Source organism: Abramis brama, assembly GCF_963993115.1.
Source record: "Abramis brama genome assembly, chromosome: 4".
Lineage (NCBI taxonomy): Eukaryota > Metazoa > Chordata > Actinopteri > Cypriniformes > Leuciscidae > Abramis > Abramis brama.
Genome location: NC_139966.1, coordinates 37,032,169 through 37,048,717, shown reverse-complemented (window position 1 = coordinate 37,048,717; position 16,549 = coordinate 37,032,169). Strand labels below are relative to the sequence as shown.

The 16,549-nt window shown below is 38.8% G+C and overlaps 1 protein-coding gene across 1 annotated transcript in view; it reads left to right on the top strand.

Moving 5' to 3' along the window:
* Window positions 1–16,549, top strand: part of LOC311081015 (copine-8) — a 138,321-nt gene that overhangs the window by 61,266 nt on the left and 60,506 nt on the right. Inside the window, exon 5 of the mRNA XM_084111354.1 lies at window positions 11,265–11,304. Coding sequence (XP_083967480.1) covers window positions 11,265–11,304 — 40 coding nt within the window. The remainder of the gene's footprint in view (window positions 1–11,264; window positions 11,305–16,549) is intronic.

The following is a 16,549-nucleotide window of genomic DNA, read 5'->3' as shown; positions in this document are numbered from 1 at the left end:
TTGGCCTATTTTGCCAATGATTTTGTCAGATAAATACCTTAACCAAGTTTAGTGTTTTATTCTTCTCCCATATTTAAGATATTTAAAAAATATAAAATAGTTTCCTCATATTTTGATGGTTTAATCGAACTTTTAAGGTCATTAAAACCCATTTTTCACCAGCTTCAGTCACTAATTAATTTTTTATTTTTCAAATTCATTTTGAAAAAGAAGTTTTGGTGCAAATTAATAAGTAGAGTACATAAACATTTATTAAACCTGTCTTATTGGTGAATATATTAAACTTCAACTTGGACAAGAACTTTAATTGTAAAATTTCTAATTCACACTATTATTAGGCATGACATCTCAGTACATCAAACACTGGAGTGACACTTTAACGACAGATGTGTCAGCTACTGTAAACCCAACCATAAGAGAACTGTCAGTGTATGTTTTGTGCACTTCTATAAGCAGATGTCACAACTAAAACCCCTTCTCATGAGTCACACATTCTGTACAGTCAAGAGAGCAGCCTGCGACCCTAACAGAAAAACCAGAAATAAGAATTATAGCTCACTAACACATTTGCTGATTTGCTTTATAAGCATTTAGGGTCGCTTTCCGTGATGACAGGGTGTGATGTACGACTGTGCTGGTGTATATTAGACTTTTTTTTCTATTCATTCAATACTGGATATTTAATTGTGCACACTCAGTTCCCTTTTTTACATTTATGAAAAGTGAGCGTTATTTGACTGAAAAGGCAATCTTAAAAACAATAATTCTGAGTTTAAAAACAAATTTCGTCCTAAAATGAATACCTAGTTTTCATACTGTACATTGTAGTTTTGTGATACATAAATTCACTTGCTGAGTTTAAAATGACTAATTTTAGAGTTTTATAATCGTTTTTATACTAATAATAGTATAATATATATATATAATTTATTTATAATTTATTATTATATATTATTTATTAATATATATATTACTTACTATTATTTATTAACATTTTGAATTAGTCTTTCTTTTCATTTGTATTAGTTTTTTAATATTTATATTTAGCTTTATTTAATTCTTATTTCAGTTTAAATTTTAAGTTTAATTTTAGTGCTTCAAAGTAATCTTATTTTATTTCAGTTAGTTGCCAAGGCAGGATTTTTTCAGCTTTATTTCAATTAAGATTTTTTTATCTTAAATTTTGTTTTAAATCAGGATCATTGTATCCGTAATTACAATAAATAATTTTGGATGTATGTCCAAATCTTGGATCTTTCCAAAGGGTGTTGTAGTATACATTTCACCTTTGTGTATGTGTGTATGCGCTAATATTTGTTATAGTTTTGTGCCTGTCTAAATGTGTTGTATGTGTGTATTTAGGCATTTATGGTTGTATTTTAGAACAGATATGAGTCATTCTGTATCCATTGGCCCAAGTGTGTGTGAGGAATTTGTTTGTGTGTCTTTAGGCTTCAGCATGAGTGTGTATGGCTGTAGGCAGAGTGTGTGTGTGTTTTGTCGCTGTGGATCGGTGTCCCCGCTCGACGGCCTGTCATACTGGGTCTGTAAATCTGCAGCAGACATGAGAGGGGGTCACGAGGTCGCGTGGGCAGTGCCTCCGAGACGATAGCGAAACCAAAGCACCAATGATGAGGATGACATGGCACGTCACCATGACAACAAGGGGATTGAGCCCCGCAAACGAATAGAAGAGGCAGACAGATGATAAATAGATATATGTGAGGTAGAGCTATATGTAACCCTAGAGATATTTTACGATTCAGAGACCCTTCAATATTTGTTGCTTTTCTTGTCCTCTCTCTTTTTTCTTTCTCTCTTTATGTCTTTATCTCTCCATTGTGCTGTGACAGGGCAGAAGAGAATGATTCATGTTGTCTGTGCTTTAATAATGCTGTTCTTTCTCCATAATGAGAAACAGGCACGCGTGAAGTCCCCTCATAAGACCGTAATCTAATTAAAGCCCAGCTCAAAGTCTCCCATCATTGATTTTGGAACCAACCACTGTATTCCTTCTTGAGCAAGCATTACTATTACTTTTGGGAATATTTAGAGTAGATTTATACAAACTCCTGACACTGAGTGTTACACTCTGGCACATCATTCGCCCCACAGCGTTTGGGCTTCATGTATAATGCTTAAAGCTGTGTAGGAAATCATGCAGCTTGTTGAAGAAGAGTGTGCTATTACATTTCTGTGCAGAAGCACAGCAACCACCTAGCAGCACTCTAAAAACCATCCAATGCTCACTAGCAACTGCATAGTAACTCCTTAGCAATCTCTCCGAACTTCCTAACAGCCACCCAGAACATATGATCAACCATCTAGAAACAACCTAGCAACCACTCCTTACACCATAGCAACCACCTAGCAACACTCTATCAACCACCCAGAGCTTGCTATCAAATGCATAGCAATGCATTAGCAACCCTTAGAACTCTGTTACAGCCAGCCAGAATGCACAATTAACCATCTAGAAATACTCTAGCAACCACCCGTTACACTATAGCAACCACCTAGCAACACTTTACAGTAGCAACCACCCAGTACTAGTAATTGCAGAGCAATGCCTTAGCAACCACTCTGAGCTCACTCAGCAACCCAGAACACACTATCAACCATCCAGAAACACTCTTGACACAATGTTTCTCATCTAAATCTTTCTGGGAGTTGAGAAACACTGCCCTAGCAACCACCTCTAACACCATAGCAACCACCCAGCACTCACTACCATAGCAATGCTTTAGCAATCTCTCAGAACTTCCTATCAGTCAGCCACCAAGAACACTATAGCAACCACCTAACAATTCTCTAGCAATACTCAGCATTATAGCAATTTCATAGCAATGCCTTAGCAACCACTCAGAACTCCCTAGCAGCCACCCAGAACCCAATGCTTTAGCAACCACCCAGCACTCAATAGCAATTGCATAGCAACACCTTGGCAACCACCCAGAACACAACGCTCTAGCATCCACCCAGCATTCACTAGTGACGCCTTAGCAACCACCTAGAACGCCCTAGCAACCACCCTAACACTATAGCAACCACCTAACAATTATCTAGCAACCACCCAGCATTCACTAGCAACTCCATAGCAACACCTTGGCAACCACCCAGAACTCTCTAGAAGTCACCCAGAACACAATGCTCTAGCAACCACCCAGCACTTACTAGCAACTGCATGGCAACACCTTAGCAACCACCCAGAATCCTTAGCAGGCACCCAGAACACAATGCTGTACCAAAAGCCCTGCACTCCCTAGCAACTACATAGCAACACCTTAGCAACTACCCAGAACACGACGATCTAGAAACCACTTACCAGAAACTGCGTAGGTAACTGACAATACACAACCATCTAGAACACTGTGGCAACTTGGTTAAAAATAAGTCAGAACCTAGTATCAACATAGCAACGCCTTACACCCGCACAACCTTAGCATCACAACATCAAGTGTTGTACTGGTGGCAACAATTTCTTCAATGATAAAATATATATATATATATATATTTTTTTTTTTATCATTGAAGAAATATGTATATATTTAAGATCCGACAATGCAACCTGTTGCTCTGTATAAATTTTGATCTTACTTCATCTGAGCAAATTCTAGCATTAGCAATTCAGTTTGTGATAAATGTGTCATGTTTCAGTGCTGACTGTTTGAATCCTACGTGCATGTTTGTGTACGTTAGACTGACAGATTCCCATCAGTGCATGCGGTGCTATAAATAGTGTTCGGAGAGAGAAGCATAATGCGGTTTAGTCAGAGTGTGTAAATGGGAAGCTGTTTGTGTCGTTCCCTTCAGGGTCTGTTGTGTGTGTGGGCAGACAGCACACTACGCTACAATCGGCTGTAATGGCTATGCTGAGCGTCTCTACGTATGCACACATAATTTATTTTCTGGGTCTTGTTTCTCAGTGGAGGGGAACAAGAGTGGCTGTTTGTATTTTGTCATTTTCATGTCTTTATAGTGGAATTCATTAATGGTCTTGGAAGTTGGAGCTAATGAGTGTGAAACTAGACTTTTTTTTTATTCATATATCAATTGTTTCTACTAAATAGCAGAATGAAGAAGTAGAATAAAAGGGGAGCTAATGGAGACTTTTGCTTAATGGTGCGATCATGTTTGAGAAATTTTGAGGTAAAAGGACCATTGTCTGTTGTATATTGTGTAGCATATATATATGTGTGTGTGTGTGTGTGTGTGTGTGTGTATATATACAGTGAGGAAAATAAGTATTTGAACACCCTGCTATTTTGCAAGTTCTCCCACTTGGAAATCATGGAGGGATCTGAAATTGTCATCATAGGTGCATGTCCACTGTGAGAGACATAATCTAAAAAAAAAAATCCAGAAATCACAATATATGATTTTTTAACTATTTATTTGTATTATACAGCTGCAAATAAGTATTTGAACACCTGTCTATCAGCTAGAATTCTGACCCTCAAAGACCTGTTAGTCTGCCTTTAAAATGTCCACCTCCACTATCCTAAATTAGATGCACCTGTTTGAGGTTGTTAGCTGCATAAAGACACCTGTCCACCCCATACAATCAGTAAGAATCCAACTACTAACATGGCCAAGACCACAGAGCTGTCCAAAGACACTAGAGACAAAATTGTACACCTCCACAAGGCTGGAAAGGGCTACGGGGAAATTGCCAAGCAGCTTGGTGAAAAAAGGTCCACTGTTGGAGCAATCATTAGAAAATGGAAGAAGCTAAACATGACTGTCAATCTCCCTCGGACTGGGGCTCCATGCAAGATCTTACCTCGTGGGGTCTCAATGATCCTAAGAAAGGTGAGAAATCAGCCCAGAACTACACGGGAGGAGCTGGTCAATGACCTGAAAAGAGCTGGGACCACCGTTTCCAAGGTTACTGTTGGTAATACACTAAGACGTCATGGTTTGAAATCATGCATGGCACGGAAGGTTCCCCTGCTTAAACCAGCACATGTCAAGGCCCGTCTTAAGTTTGCCAATGACCATTTGGATGATCCAGAGGAGTCATGGGAGAAAGTCATGTGGTCAGATGAGACCAAAATAGAACTTTTTGGTCATAATTCCACTAAACGTGTTTGGAGGAAGAAGAATGATGAGTACCATCCCAAGAACACCATCCCTACTGTGAAGCATGGGGGTGGTAGCATCATGCTTTGGGGGTGTTTTTCTGCACATGGGACAGGGCGACTGCACTGTATTAAAGGCACACTGTGAAACTTTTCAACCTTCATAATATATTTCCAAGACCCTTGTGATGGTACATCGACTTACAATAGGTTGAATGACACGTCTGCCATAGCCTGACGGGGTCTGTATCGCTTTTACTGGCACTATGTAACTTCGGGGTTCGGGTAGTAACCAGAGCACAAAAAGAACTACAAAATTCGACTGCTTTACGGCATACGTCACTTCCCCCACCACTTCCTCAAATTTGGACGTGAGAGGCCAACCAGCGTTTGTTTTCGGCTTTCGTGCATATGTTTTTGTCATGGGGCTGTTTACACCTGGCCACTTCATGCGTTTTCTCAGATGGGATAGCTATCCGATCGTGAAAAGACCAGGTGTAAATGCCCTCCGAAAAACGCATTCAAGACGGATTTGAATCCGACCGCTCAAACCACTTCAGGAGGAGGTCTGTGCCGCATTCCAGACGAAACTGGACAAGTGTAAATGCATCTGGTTGTTGAAACCACATGTAAATTGTACTCTCAAAAATGCTAAAAATAAAAACGTGTGAGAGCGTGTTATAGGCTATATGTTATTGCCAGATATGACGACGCTACTGGAACACGCATCACCTCAGATGAGCAACTGAGCATAGTCATCAAGAGAACGTGCAAACTATCGCAAATCAAAGTGAAAGTAAGTCGCAGACGCTTAACACACAATCATCATCATTAAAAGTAAAGAAATGAAATGATCTTACCAGGGCTGTTACTGCTCTCTCTTATTGCAGTCTTTGATTTTGAAATTTTAGCTGATGATCAATAAAATGCAGCTCATATCTGTTGCTTTCGGTGACGTGCACTCCATTAAATCTGCATACAGCGTGGGGATTGAAGATCGGATTTAAATCCGTTTCGCAAAAACACATTTATGTGACCAGGTGTAAAAGGGATTTTTTTTTATAAATCAGATAGCTATCCGATCTGAGAAAACGCATGAAGTGGCCAGTAAATAAATCTGTAAATTTGTAAACTTGTTTGCATTCTATGTTGTATGTTGTTGCGCTTGCTTGTAGTATGTCATTTTTTTACATGCTGTTCATTCATCCATTGCTGATAATTAGACCAGTCCAATAATTTCCACATATGTCTAGCTAGCTTTCGATTATCAGAGCTGTGTATCAGAGCGATTATTTACGACGTATTCAAGTATTCCATAGCGACTCTAGGGGTCGCTGTTTGACAAAAACACAATTCCTTCACAGTGTGCCTTTAAAGGGACTGTGTGTAGGAATTTCTCCCATCTAGTGGTGAAATTGTATTTTGCATTCAAACGAATAATGCTCTCCAGCGCCTCACTTTTTTAAATGCGCGTTGCATCTACGGTAGCCGTTATGTACTAAAAAGCTATGACAGGATGTCTTATAATAGCACTTCGAGTTTTTCCTCGGGTGAACAGGTTTGTTATTTAAAACAAACTGAAACTTGAAACAACGAAAAAAAGAATGCTACAGTATGAATTACTGACTGTGAAAAACATTAACTATGGTAATTAGTAGTAATGCCTTCTTTACTCGTTATATTTTTTGAAGTACGTGCATTGTTAGATATCATCATCATCAGAGCCTTCTCTAACGTTACTGTACTCAATAGCTGCTATTCATCAAAGAGCCTGTTTAACTTTTAACTATAAATGTTCTACTGTCTATATAATAAAGTACACAACCAAGCAATGAAAAAAAAGCTTGTAATTAAGACCGTAACATTGACTTACCTGTCGAGAAGAAAGCAGGCAACTTCAGCGTCTCTTCTGAAAGCTTTCTCCTGCATTAGCTATCCCGACATTAACCCTTGTTTTTGTAATCTCCGGTCACGTTTCCTTTTACGGTCTATTTTGGACTTTTTCGACGACGAGGACTCCTTATCCTGTGACTCAGCATATGTATGAATGAACGGTGTATAAATAACCGTACAGTGTAGCCTTTTAAACTTGCCGGGCAGTGACAAGCGCCTCTCACTGCTCTGCTCCAACGCTTCTGCTGGCTTCAGTCACGTGACGCTGGTTCTGAACGAAAACGCGTTGTGGAAACGCGTTGGTCTAGTACTTTTTGTCCCTCTCTGCTATTATAGTTTTTCAAGATGGCGGAACTACATGGAAGCCACCGTGGACCTACCCGTCCCATGTATATAAAGATAATAAATTCTTCGTTTACGAGGATTAGTCTGATCATTGGCATAGGTATTTGTACACCATTGAGGGCATATTTATTAATAAAAATATTGATTTTAGATAATAAAATACCTAAAAAGCTACACACAGTCCCTTTAAGGAGAGGATGACCGGGGCCATGTATTGCGAGATTTTGGGGAACAACCTCCTTCCCTCAGTTAGAGCATTGAAGATGGGTCGAGGCTGGGTCTTCCAACATGACAATGACCTGAAGCACACAGCCAGGATAACCAAGGAGTGGCTCTGTAAGAAGCATATCAAGGTTCTGGTGTGGCCTAGCCAGTCTCCAGACCTAAACCCAATAGAGAATCTTTGGAGGGAGCTCAAACTCCGTGTTTCTCAGCGACAGCCCAGAAACCTGACTGATCTAGAGAAGATCTGTGTGGAGGAGTGGGCCAAAATCCCTCCTGCAGTGAGTGCAAACCTGGTGAAAAACTACAGGAAACGTTTGACCTCTGTAATTGCAAACAAAGACTACTGTACCAAATATTAACATTGATTTTCTCAGGTGTTCAAATACTTATTTGCAGCTGTATCATACAAATAAATAGTTAAAAAATCATACATTGTGATTTCTGGATTTTTTTTTTTAGATTAGGTCTCTCACAGTGGACATGCACCTACGATGACAATTTCAGACCCCTCCATGATTTCTAAGTGGGAGAACTTGCAAAATAGCAGGGTGTTCAAATACTTATTTTCCTCACTGTATATACTGTATATATATATATATATATATTCTGAGAACACTGCATCTCATGTCACATTACAACTCATGTTTGCCTTGAGTGGTGTGATTTTTAGAACTCGTATTAAAAGCCTTGGAGTTGACTCTAGAGGTGTGAACTTAGTGTTAGGTCACACATTTTAGTTTATTTGTGTAATGAATGGTACTTTGGATTTGACTTCTGGGAACAAGGATCCTTTCAATGTCATTTTGGACAGTCTGAGATGGAAATTTCCAGGCACTGTTGAAAAAGTGCACTAATTTGAGAAAAGACCAGAACATAATACAAATTTTTTTTTTTTAAGCATTCATCTCTTTATTATAACTTAGATTATTGGGTTTTTACTACACATTATTCTCCAAGTCACGTACTGTAACTGCTTGGCTTGAGTCCATTTATATGAATACATGGATCTGTGTCAGTGAGAGTTCCTGTGCATTTCCAGCAATACAAAAGACCATGAAGGTCAAGGAGCTGGAATTCTGAAGATCATTCTGAGTAGAAATTAGATCATGAATAATGACAAGAATGTGAGAACATTTCCAAGGCTTAAATATATAAAAGGTATACAGAGAGGTTTATATTTGAAAAGATGAAAAATCCTGGAAGAACTGCCCATACAAAACTGAACGTCCTACCAAAAAAAAACTTCATGCCTAGGATAAAGAATCTTTACAGGGTATAGACCATTTGCATATGCAAATTGAAAACAAGACTTTGGGACAAAAACAAGGAAGCGGAGAGTAGTTTCCATTTTTGGCACCTAAACATCCGCTGCTAGAGCTTAACATACTTTAGGTACTTTACATTGCCCAAAGGTTTACGAGAGCCTCAGTTAAGGAGAAGATTCTGAGTTAAGAGCATATTTATTTTTTGAAGAGCTTTTGGGCCTCAGTTTGGCATATTCCTAAAGTAGCACATCAAACTGAGAAGAACATCACGCTAGAGTGGACAAGGGTGGTGGCAGCTTCACGCTTTGGGGATGTTCCTCTGCGGCAGGGTCTTGGAAAACTCCAGGATAGAAAAAAATGCATGGTGCTAAGTACGGGAATCTCCTGAGGCAAAGACCTGCTGCATGTATGCAAGAGGACAGAGAGTTCAGTACATCCGCCTACAGGACAATTACCCCAAACATACTGGAACATGCTAGAAGAACCACTGTAATGGCTTAAAGCCACAATGTCCTAGAGTGCTTCACTTAAAGCCCAACTTGAGCCTGAACAGATTTTCCAAGAAAAAGTATTGCTCACTGTCAAGAACGGTTACCAAAAGAGAGTTCTGCAAAGTGTTAAATATGTGAAGCCGTAATTGCAATGAATTAACTTCCATAATGTGAACATTTTCTGACTGAAACATTTCTAAGGGGGAATTTAAGGGGGAAAAGTGCAGGATGATGGATGTTATGTAAGGGATCATGTACATCCAGCCAGTTATCACAGAATAAACCCCGCCAGGGTGATCAGGACCTGATCATATATTAATGACAGCAAAGCGGATTACACCATGTTTCACCACATAAACAATTATGGGGATATTGTTACTGTAAGTTATTGATTTGAAATTAAATTGTTTTAAAATCGTACATGTTTGTTATCTAATAATCCAAAATCCTAATAGTCGCAAAATGGCAGCAGCTGCGTTTGTATGAAACGAGAGCGTGAGTCTGTGATACCTGGAAGACATAACTGTACACAAAATATTGATTTGAGTTTTAATATTTTATTAGCTCACCAAACGCAAAACTTCCACGAGGAAAAACCATTCTTAGCAAGCGTAAAGCGCCGACTTCAGTTACCCAGATGAGCCTGTGTTATCAGTTTTTACTGGTTGTTATAGGGGGATGACATACCGCTGGATGGCACGATTGACCAATCAGAATCAAGTATTCCACAGAGCCGTGTAATAATTATATTTTTGGCTATTTTTTCTCACCCATATGGCCTTGATTATGTCAGCCAAAAATTATTTCAGAAAAGAAAGTTGCTACATTTTAGTAAAAAAAAAAAAAAAAAGGTGCCGTTCTGTAAAGCAATTAAATTACAGAAAAGAATGGTTAATATACTCTGTAGGCGAAAGAAAAAGTCAACTTACACCTCTGACAAGACCCTCTCTTCCATGATGAGTTTACCACCTTCCAGAAGCTCCCTTGAGGGCGTAGAAATTGTTCCCTAGATAAAGAGCAAATCTCAGTTTCCTCAGGTGTGGTTGTGTGTTATTGTGTGTATTTGAGTTTAAAAGCAGGCTAGTTGTTTGTTTGTGTGTGTGTGTGTGTGTGTGTGTGTGTGTGTGTGTGTGTGTGTGTGTGTGTGTGTGTGTGTGTGTGTGTGTGTGTGTGTGTGTGTGTGTGTGTGTGTGTGTGTGTGTGTGTGTGTGTGTGTGTGTGTGTGTGTGTGTTAAGGGTTAAGCCTGTGTCAATGTATGGTTTTATTCCCATTAGGGTCATGCAGTATTTATGAATGTGAAGATGTATAGCTGAATAGAACATCAGTCCCTTTTGGGACTTCTTATGTAACATATTCACCTCATTCATACATTTACAAACACTCAAGACACATACAGTATACACCAGTGAAAGTTATATGAAGGAAAATATGAAAAAATGGTTTTGAAATTAGTTGGAAATTAAAGGGAACGCCAATTATTATGCTTAGCACATAGCTGGGTTTGTTTCTGATTTGGCTGCCCCAGTTATGACAAAGAGATTAAAACTCTCATTTTTAAAGAAATGGTAAATCATGCATAAATATCAGACCAAATCATTTCAAAGCTGTTGCCATGTGACTCTGCAGCCCTTTGCATTTAACTATTTTGAAAATGTAGGATTACCATATACCCTTGTGAGAGCTGCCTATACACAGACATCATTTTAAAAAGGTTGGCAGCAGTCCCAGAATGCATTGTGCTTAGGTTAGTGCAAAGATTCATCCAAAATGGTGGGCAAAGTCGAAAGCTATGCTGGTTATGTGCTTTGATTGTGTGGAATGAGTTGGTTCAAAGAACTACAGGGTCAACAGATAATTTGATATTACACAAGCAATAAATACAGAATTGATGACTATACAAATAAAATACTAGTTATTCTGGTTGTGTGTCCTTTCTCAATATGTCCTTCTCTTGTTTTTTCAGGTATGATGTCGACTCCAAGAGCTCCAACCTCTCAAAACATGTAAGCCTCAGAAACTGCTCTGTGTTTCCTCTCAGACTCTATACACACTTATCTCCTCATGGCCATTATGAAGTTTAGCATGCCATCATACACACTCACCCCGTAGTAAAAAAAAAAATCTCATAGTGCTTGTAATCAGCAGGTCTGTTCATATGAGAATAAAGAGGCAAATGTGGGTTAATAGAGGCGTGTGATTAGAAACGCTCTCACAGAGAGAGTGGCGTGATTGAAGCTGTGTTTTGGTGCTCTCGCGGGTCCCTGAGGTGTCATCTCACACAGTGATGATGGTTTGGAGTAAAAGATGCAAATTCACGTCCCATCTGTGCTCGTCATGGGACGTGGCCATAACAATGCTATTCCTTTATTTCTTTCAAGCTTCAGTCAATCTTCCAATCAATCAACCCAAAATCTCCAATATCCACCCTCACTCCATCTGGCATCAATAAATAAATAAATCAGCTAAAACTCCCAGCCATGAACTGTCAATTAAGCAATTAGTCAGGGCATACATCCAACCATCCATCAAGAATCAGTTGTCAATAAACCAATCAATCAGTCAATACATGGGTGAACTTTTTCTAAGTTAATGGAACTTAGTTATTGGTAGTTTTCTACAAATCTAAAAAATGAGATTTTCTTTATGGCACTTTCAAAGTTTCACCTATGACATCAGGCTGCAAAACCATTTTGGTTCTTATTGGAACCTTTATTTTTAGTCTGTTAATTCCATGGTAATTACAAGGCAAACTAACAATAGTAGGGGTCATGTATTGCTGGTTAATTCAGCATTCGTAGTGCATGAGACTGTGGGCTTCCATCAGTGGTGTAAAGTGGAACTGCTTAATGAAACACATCACGACATTTACTAATCCAGACGCTCAACAACACCATTGATCTAAACCAGCCGCACATTTCCCTGGAAACCTTCCGTATCCCAGGCAGAGCTCCCCAGCATCTGTACTGCTATTGTTTTCTGCCGTGATCATGTGGACACACTGGGAGAAAGAGACAGATAAACTGATCTCTCCACACATCATGCACAAGAGTGTTTGAAAACACACTCAGTGACTGCAGTGTGCACACAGGTTTCATTCCTGAAAATTACCACCTCCAAATTATCTCCCAAATCAGACACAGTTCTTCCTAGTGCTTTACTCCCTCCCTCGGTCACCCAGAAATCAATATCGCCCTCTTCCCCCCTGACTTGGAAAGACATACACAGCTTGTCCAATCCCAAAGGGAATTTGGTACTGCATAAAACCATTACTGGATGTGTTGACATGCGAAGAGTGACTACGCTCCATCGTCAGGTGACAATTAAGGGAAACTGCTGCAGGGAAAAAAACACACATGCAGGGAAAGAAACAGTGAGAGATAGATGGAGAGGGGAAAAGGAAGAGGAGGTCGTCTTTGTAAAGTTTATAGACAATAAAGATTGATTATTCGTATTCATCTTCAAGAATACAAATTGCAAGTCGAGTCGCCAGCAGTAATTAGAGAAGCAGTAGGACATGTAGCGTAGGAGCAGCATAGCAGTAGGAAAGTGTAGCGTTTCATAAATAACTGAGGATGAACTCAAAGAGAAAAGACTAGTGTCTAAATTAGTAACTGTTGAAAAAAAAAAATAATAATACAAAAATAATCATGTTATTCCAAACCCATATGATTTTTTTTATCCCAGGGAACACAACAATCCGCATAGACTGCAAGCTGATATAAAAGTATAATGCAAATAGTTTAACTATAGGTGAAGTCTTTCATCTCCACCATAGCACTAAGTCTTATTTCATTCTCAAATATCTAAAATTACCATGTCACATTTGGTAATAAGACATAAGAACTAATGCCATCATTAATGTCAAACATGGCACAGTACATGCTCACACCATTGATTAACCAATAATTAGTTAATTGTGTATAATTATTTTTTAAAGTAAATAAAAAAAATGTTGTCTTTAAAATGGTGCACTTCTCTAGATTGAGTCAATGGCAGGTGCTTCAAAGACTCAAAATTACATTAAATAATCTCTGGGGTGCCTCAGGGTTTAGTGATTGGCCCTATTCTCTTCTCAATATACACAACTTTTTCAATCAGTTTAACAACGGATATTTGACATGCAAAATTTAACTTAATTTAATTTAAAATGCATAAGCATTTTAAAGTTTAATTTAAGATGCATATGCATGTGTAGAACTGTACAGTATGTCCCTCAGTTGTTCTGTTTCTCTGCTGTTTTTTTTTTTTTCTGAAAAAGAAATGTCCCCTATATGTCAGCCACTAGTTAGTATTACAATAAAATTACGTCTTTAAATATAAATACAAACATACTTGCTAAGGCAAAGCAGTTGGTCTCATTCATTCTTACTCTCTAGATGTCTTATTTTAGTTTTCTCCTGGGTCATTTTATCATTCTCTCTCCATCACTGGACTTTCCATTGATGCACATTTTTATTAATACAAAATATAGTAAATGGAATTCTGTTATGTTCAGCATACGGACAGCATATGCACAAAGAGTATCACCTACCCTTTATTAAACTGCTATTGCGAAGGTCAGTGGGGCAGAAACTTCACAGCTCTGCCAAGATGAATTTGAATTCTAATGGCTTTTTTAAGTCTTATGTTGCGCTTCACTTATGATCATTTATCAAATGGGTGACAACATTTCAACATGATGTGTGAACAGCTTCAGCCCTTGAAATAATGTTGTTTTTGATTATATTATTGCTTTCATGGTCTTTTTTCAAGGCAAGTCACCTTTATTTATATAGCGCTTTTTATGATACAGATTGTTTCAAAGAAGCTTTACAGTGATAATGCAACAAAGTTTGTTTCGGCTGTACAGCAGAACTAGAAACAGTCTTTCATCTGGAGTCCGAGTCAAGTCTGGAGTTTTTAAGCTGGAGTCCGAGTCAAGTCTGGAGTCTTTATCACTGGAGTCTGAGTCAAGTCTGGAGTCTTTTGTCACAAGTCCGAGTCGAGTCTCGATACATTTCATGCCTTAAAAAAAAAAATTCTCAAACTCAAAAATCCTATTATTTGTCCTATTATATAGACAAAATATATGATCTTTCTATTATCTGTTTTGTTTGTAATAAAGGTCCTAAGATTTGAGGGATAATGTAAATCCAGCTTGTTACTTTATAATCCATAACAATGTATAAAACAATCGTCCTGGCAACAAGACAAGTAGTTATTTTGAATACAAACGCTAAGTGGACGCAAGATGGCGCCAGTCATTTCAGGTCGAGTCCGAGTCAAGTCTGAAGTCTATTAAAATGTGACTCGAGTGCGACTCGAGTCCAGGTCTCTATCTCACCTGGGAAGGCTCTAACTTGAGTGCCCATCTCTGCCTAGAAGATAGTGTCATAGTCAAGCTTGAGTAAATTCAGTGAGGGTTCATTTCTGTTGTAAATTATTAATTAATTTAGTTAATTTATCTATACAGCCGCTTTGGAGAAAACAGTGATGTTATCGTCCAGCTCAGTTCAGTTCTCATATAATGGTGTCAATGCAGGAAGATCAATAAGATTGTTATATATTAAGCGTCCCCAACTAAGCAAGCTAAAAGCCAGAGGCGACCGTGGCAAGGAACCAAAACTCCATCAGGTGACAGAATGGAGAAAAAAACTTTTCTGGCCCCACCGACCGGCTCAGTCGGTGGGGCCAGTTCTCCTCTGGTCAAGCTTATTTGAAGCTTGACAGCCTATAGTCATCATTCCCTTTCATTACATTAAAAAGTCCATCCAGTATATTTTTCCACTGGGGTTTGGGAAAGTTACTTAATTCTATTAAAGATAAATCTTAACGCCATACAGTGACACTCTAGAGAATTAAGTGCTTTAAACTTTATGGCAGCAGTCTGGGAGGGCTTTTTTTTTTTTTTTTTGCTGCAGCATGGAGATGCCCCTTTGGGGAAAGTTAGGTCCATTAAAAAAAAGATTTACTGTGAACTTAAACTGGCCTACTGCAATTCCATGCCTTAACTCTACTGAACACCTTAGGGATGAGAGCCAAACTCCATCGCCCAACAACAGTGCTTTTGTGTTTGAATGGGAGCAAATCCCCACAGTCACGTTCCAACATTGAGTGGAAAGCCTTCCCAGAAGGGAGAAAGCTGTTAGGGAGGGCCAACTCTCTATAAATGCCTATGATTCTGAAATTAAATGCTCAACAAGCACACAGGGCTGTGGTGTTTTGGTGTACATGTAAATTTGGCCATATAGGCCATGTACACCCTGCAGTGTGTACACACCTTGATTGTCAGTTCACCTTTTAGAACTTAATCCTGTTTTGTACATCAATAGTTCAGTAAAATTACGGGAATGACAACCACATTCTACAACCAAATTAACTCCCGAAAAATGCAGGTGGCAACAATGGCATTTACAAATATTCTATGCAGTGTATATGGAACTGAACAACTAGTTGTCAATGACGTATTTCAATATGGGATGTGTCTATCTTCTATATGTGCTGTACAAGATATCACATGACTCATTTGTGTTGCCAGATCTTCCTAAAAATACAGCGAACAAGAACAAGCCCATACTAAATCCAAATACCTATCTGGCATTAAACTCTAAATGGCGCTGGTTGATAGGTTCTTAACTCATTTGGTAGCGATCTAATCATTATCTACATAGCACAACTGATTGGTTGCTGTTGCATCAGCGACCAATGAGCTGCAGCTCAACATTCAAATACTGGTAGGTTTGCTGGTAGCAATCTGCAGCGCACTTTCAGAAACCCTCCACCCTCCCCAGCTCCACCTGTATAGATCTGCTATGGGGTTTTTTCATGTATGTTATATGTGCAGCAGCAGCAGCATGTCTTTCATGCTAACAGCAATGTCTGTGAATGTATTGGCAGTAGCAAGTCTCTGTACTTGATCTGCAGCCGCAGCGTAGCAGATCTATTCCACCAAGACCAAATACATTAACATTTCCATATCCATTACCATGTCAATCGCATTACAATGGCAATCTCTCAGAGAGTTGTCATGATAGAAATGCTTTATGTTGAAAATAAGACCCGCACCTTCCCACTTTATAACTCTATAAAATTGAATGCTTTATGAGCCAAGCCCAATAACACTTATAATAAGTGGACAAGGCAACACTGCAAGAGTGAAGCAGCCTTACAGACATGAATGAAACACAACACCTCTTTCAATGGTGGCTTAGTTAAAAACGGTAGAACATAAGTCTTTGGTTGCTGTAATATTCATTTGGTGAAAAATAG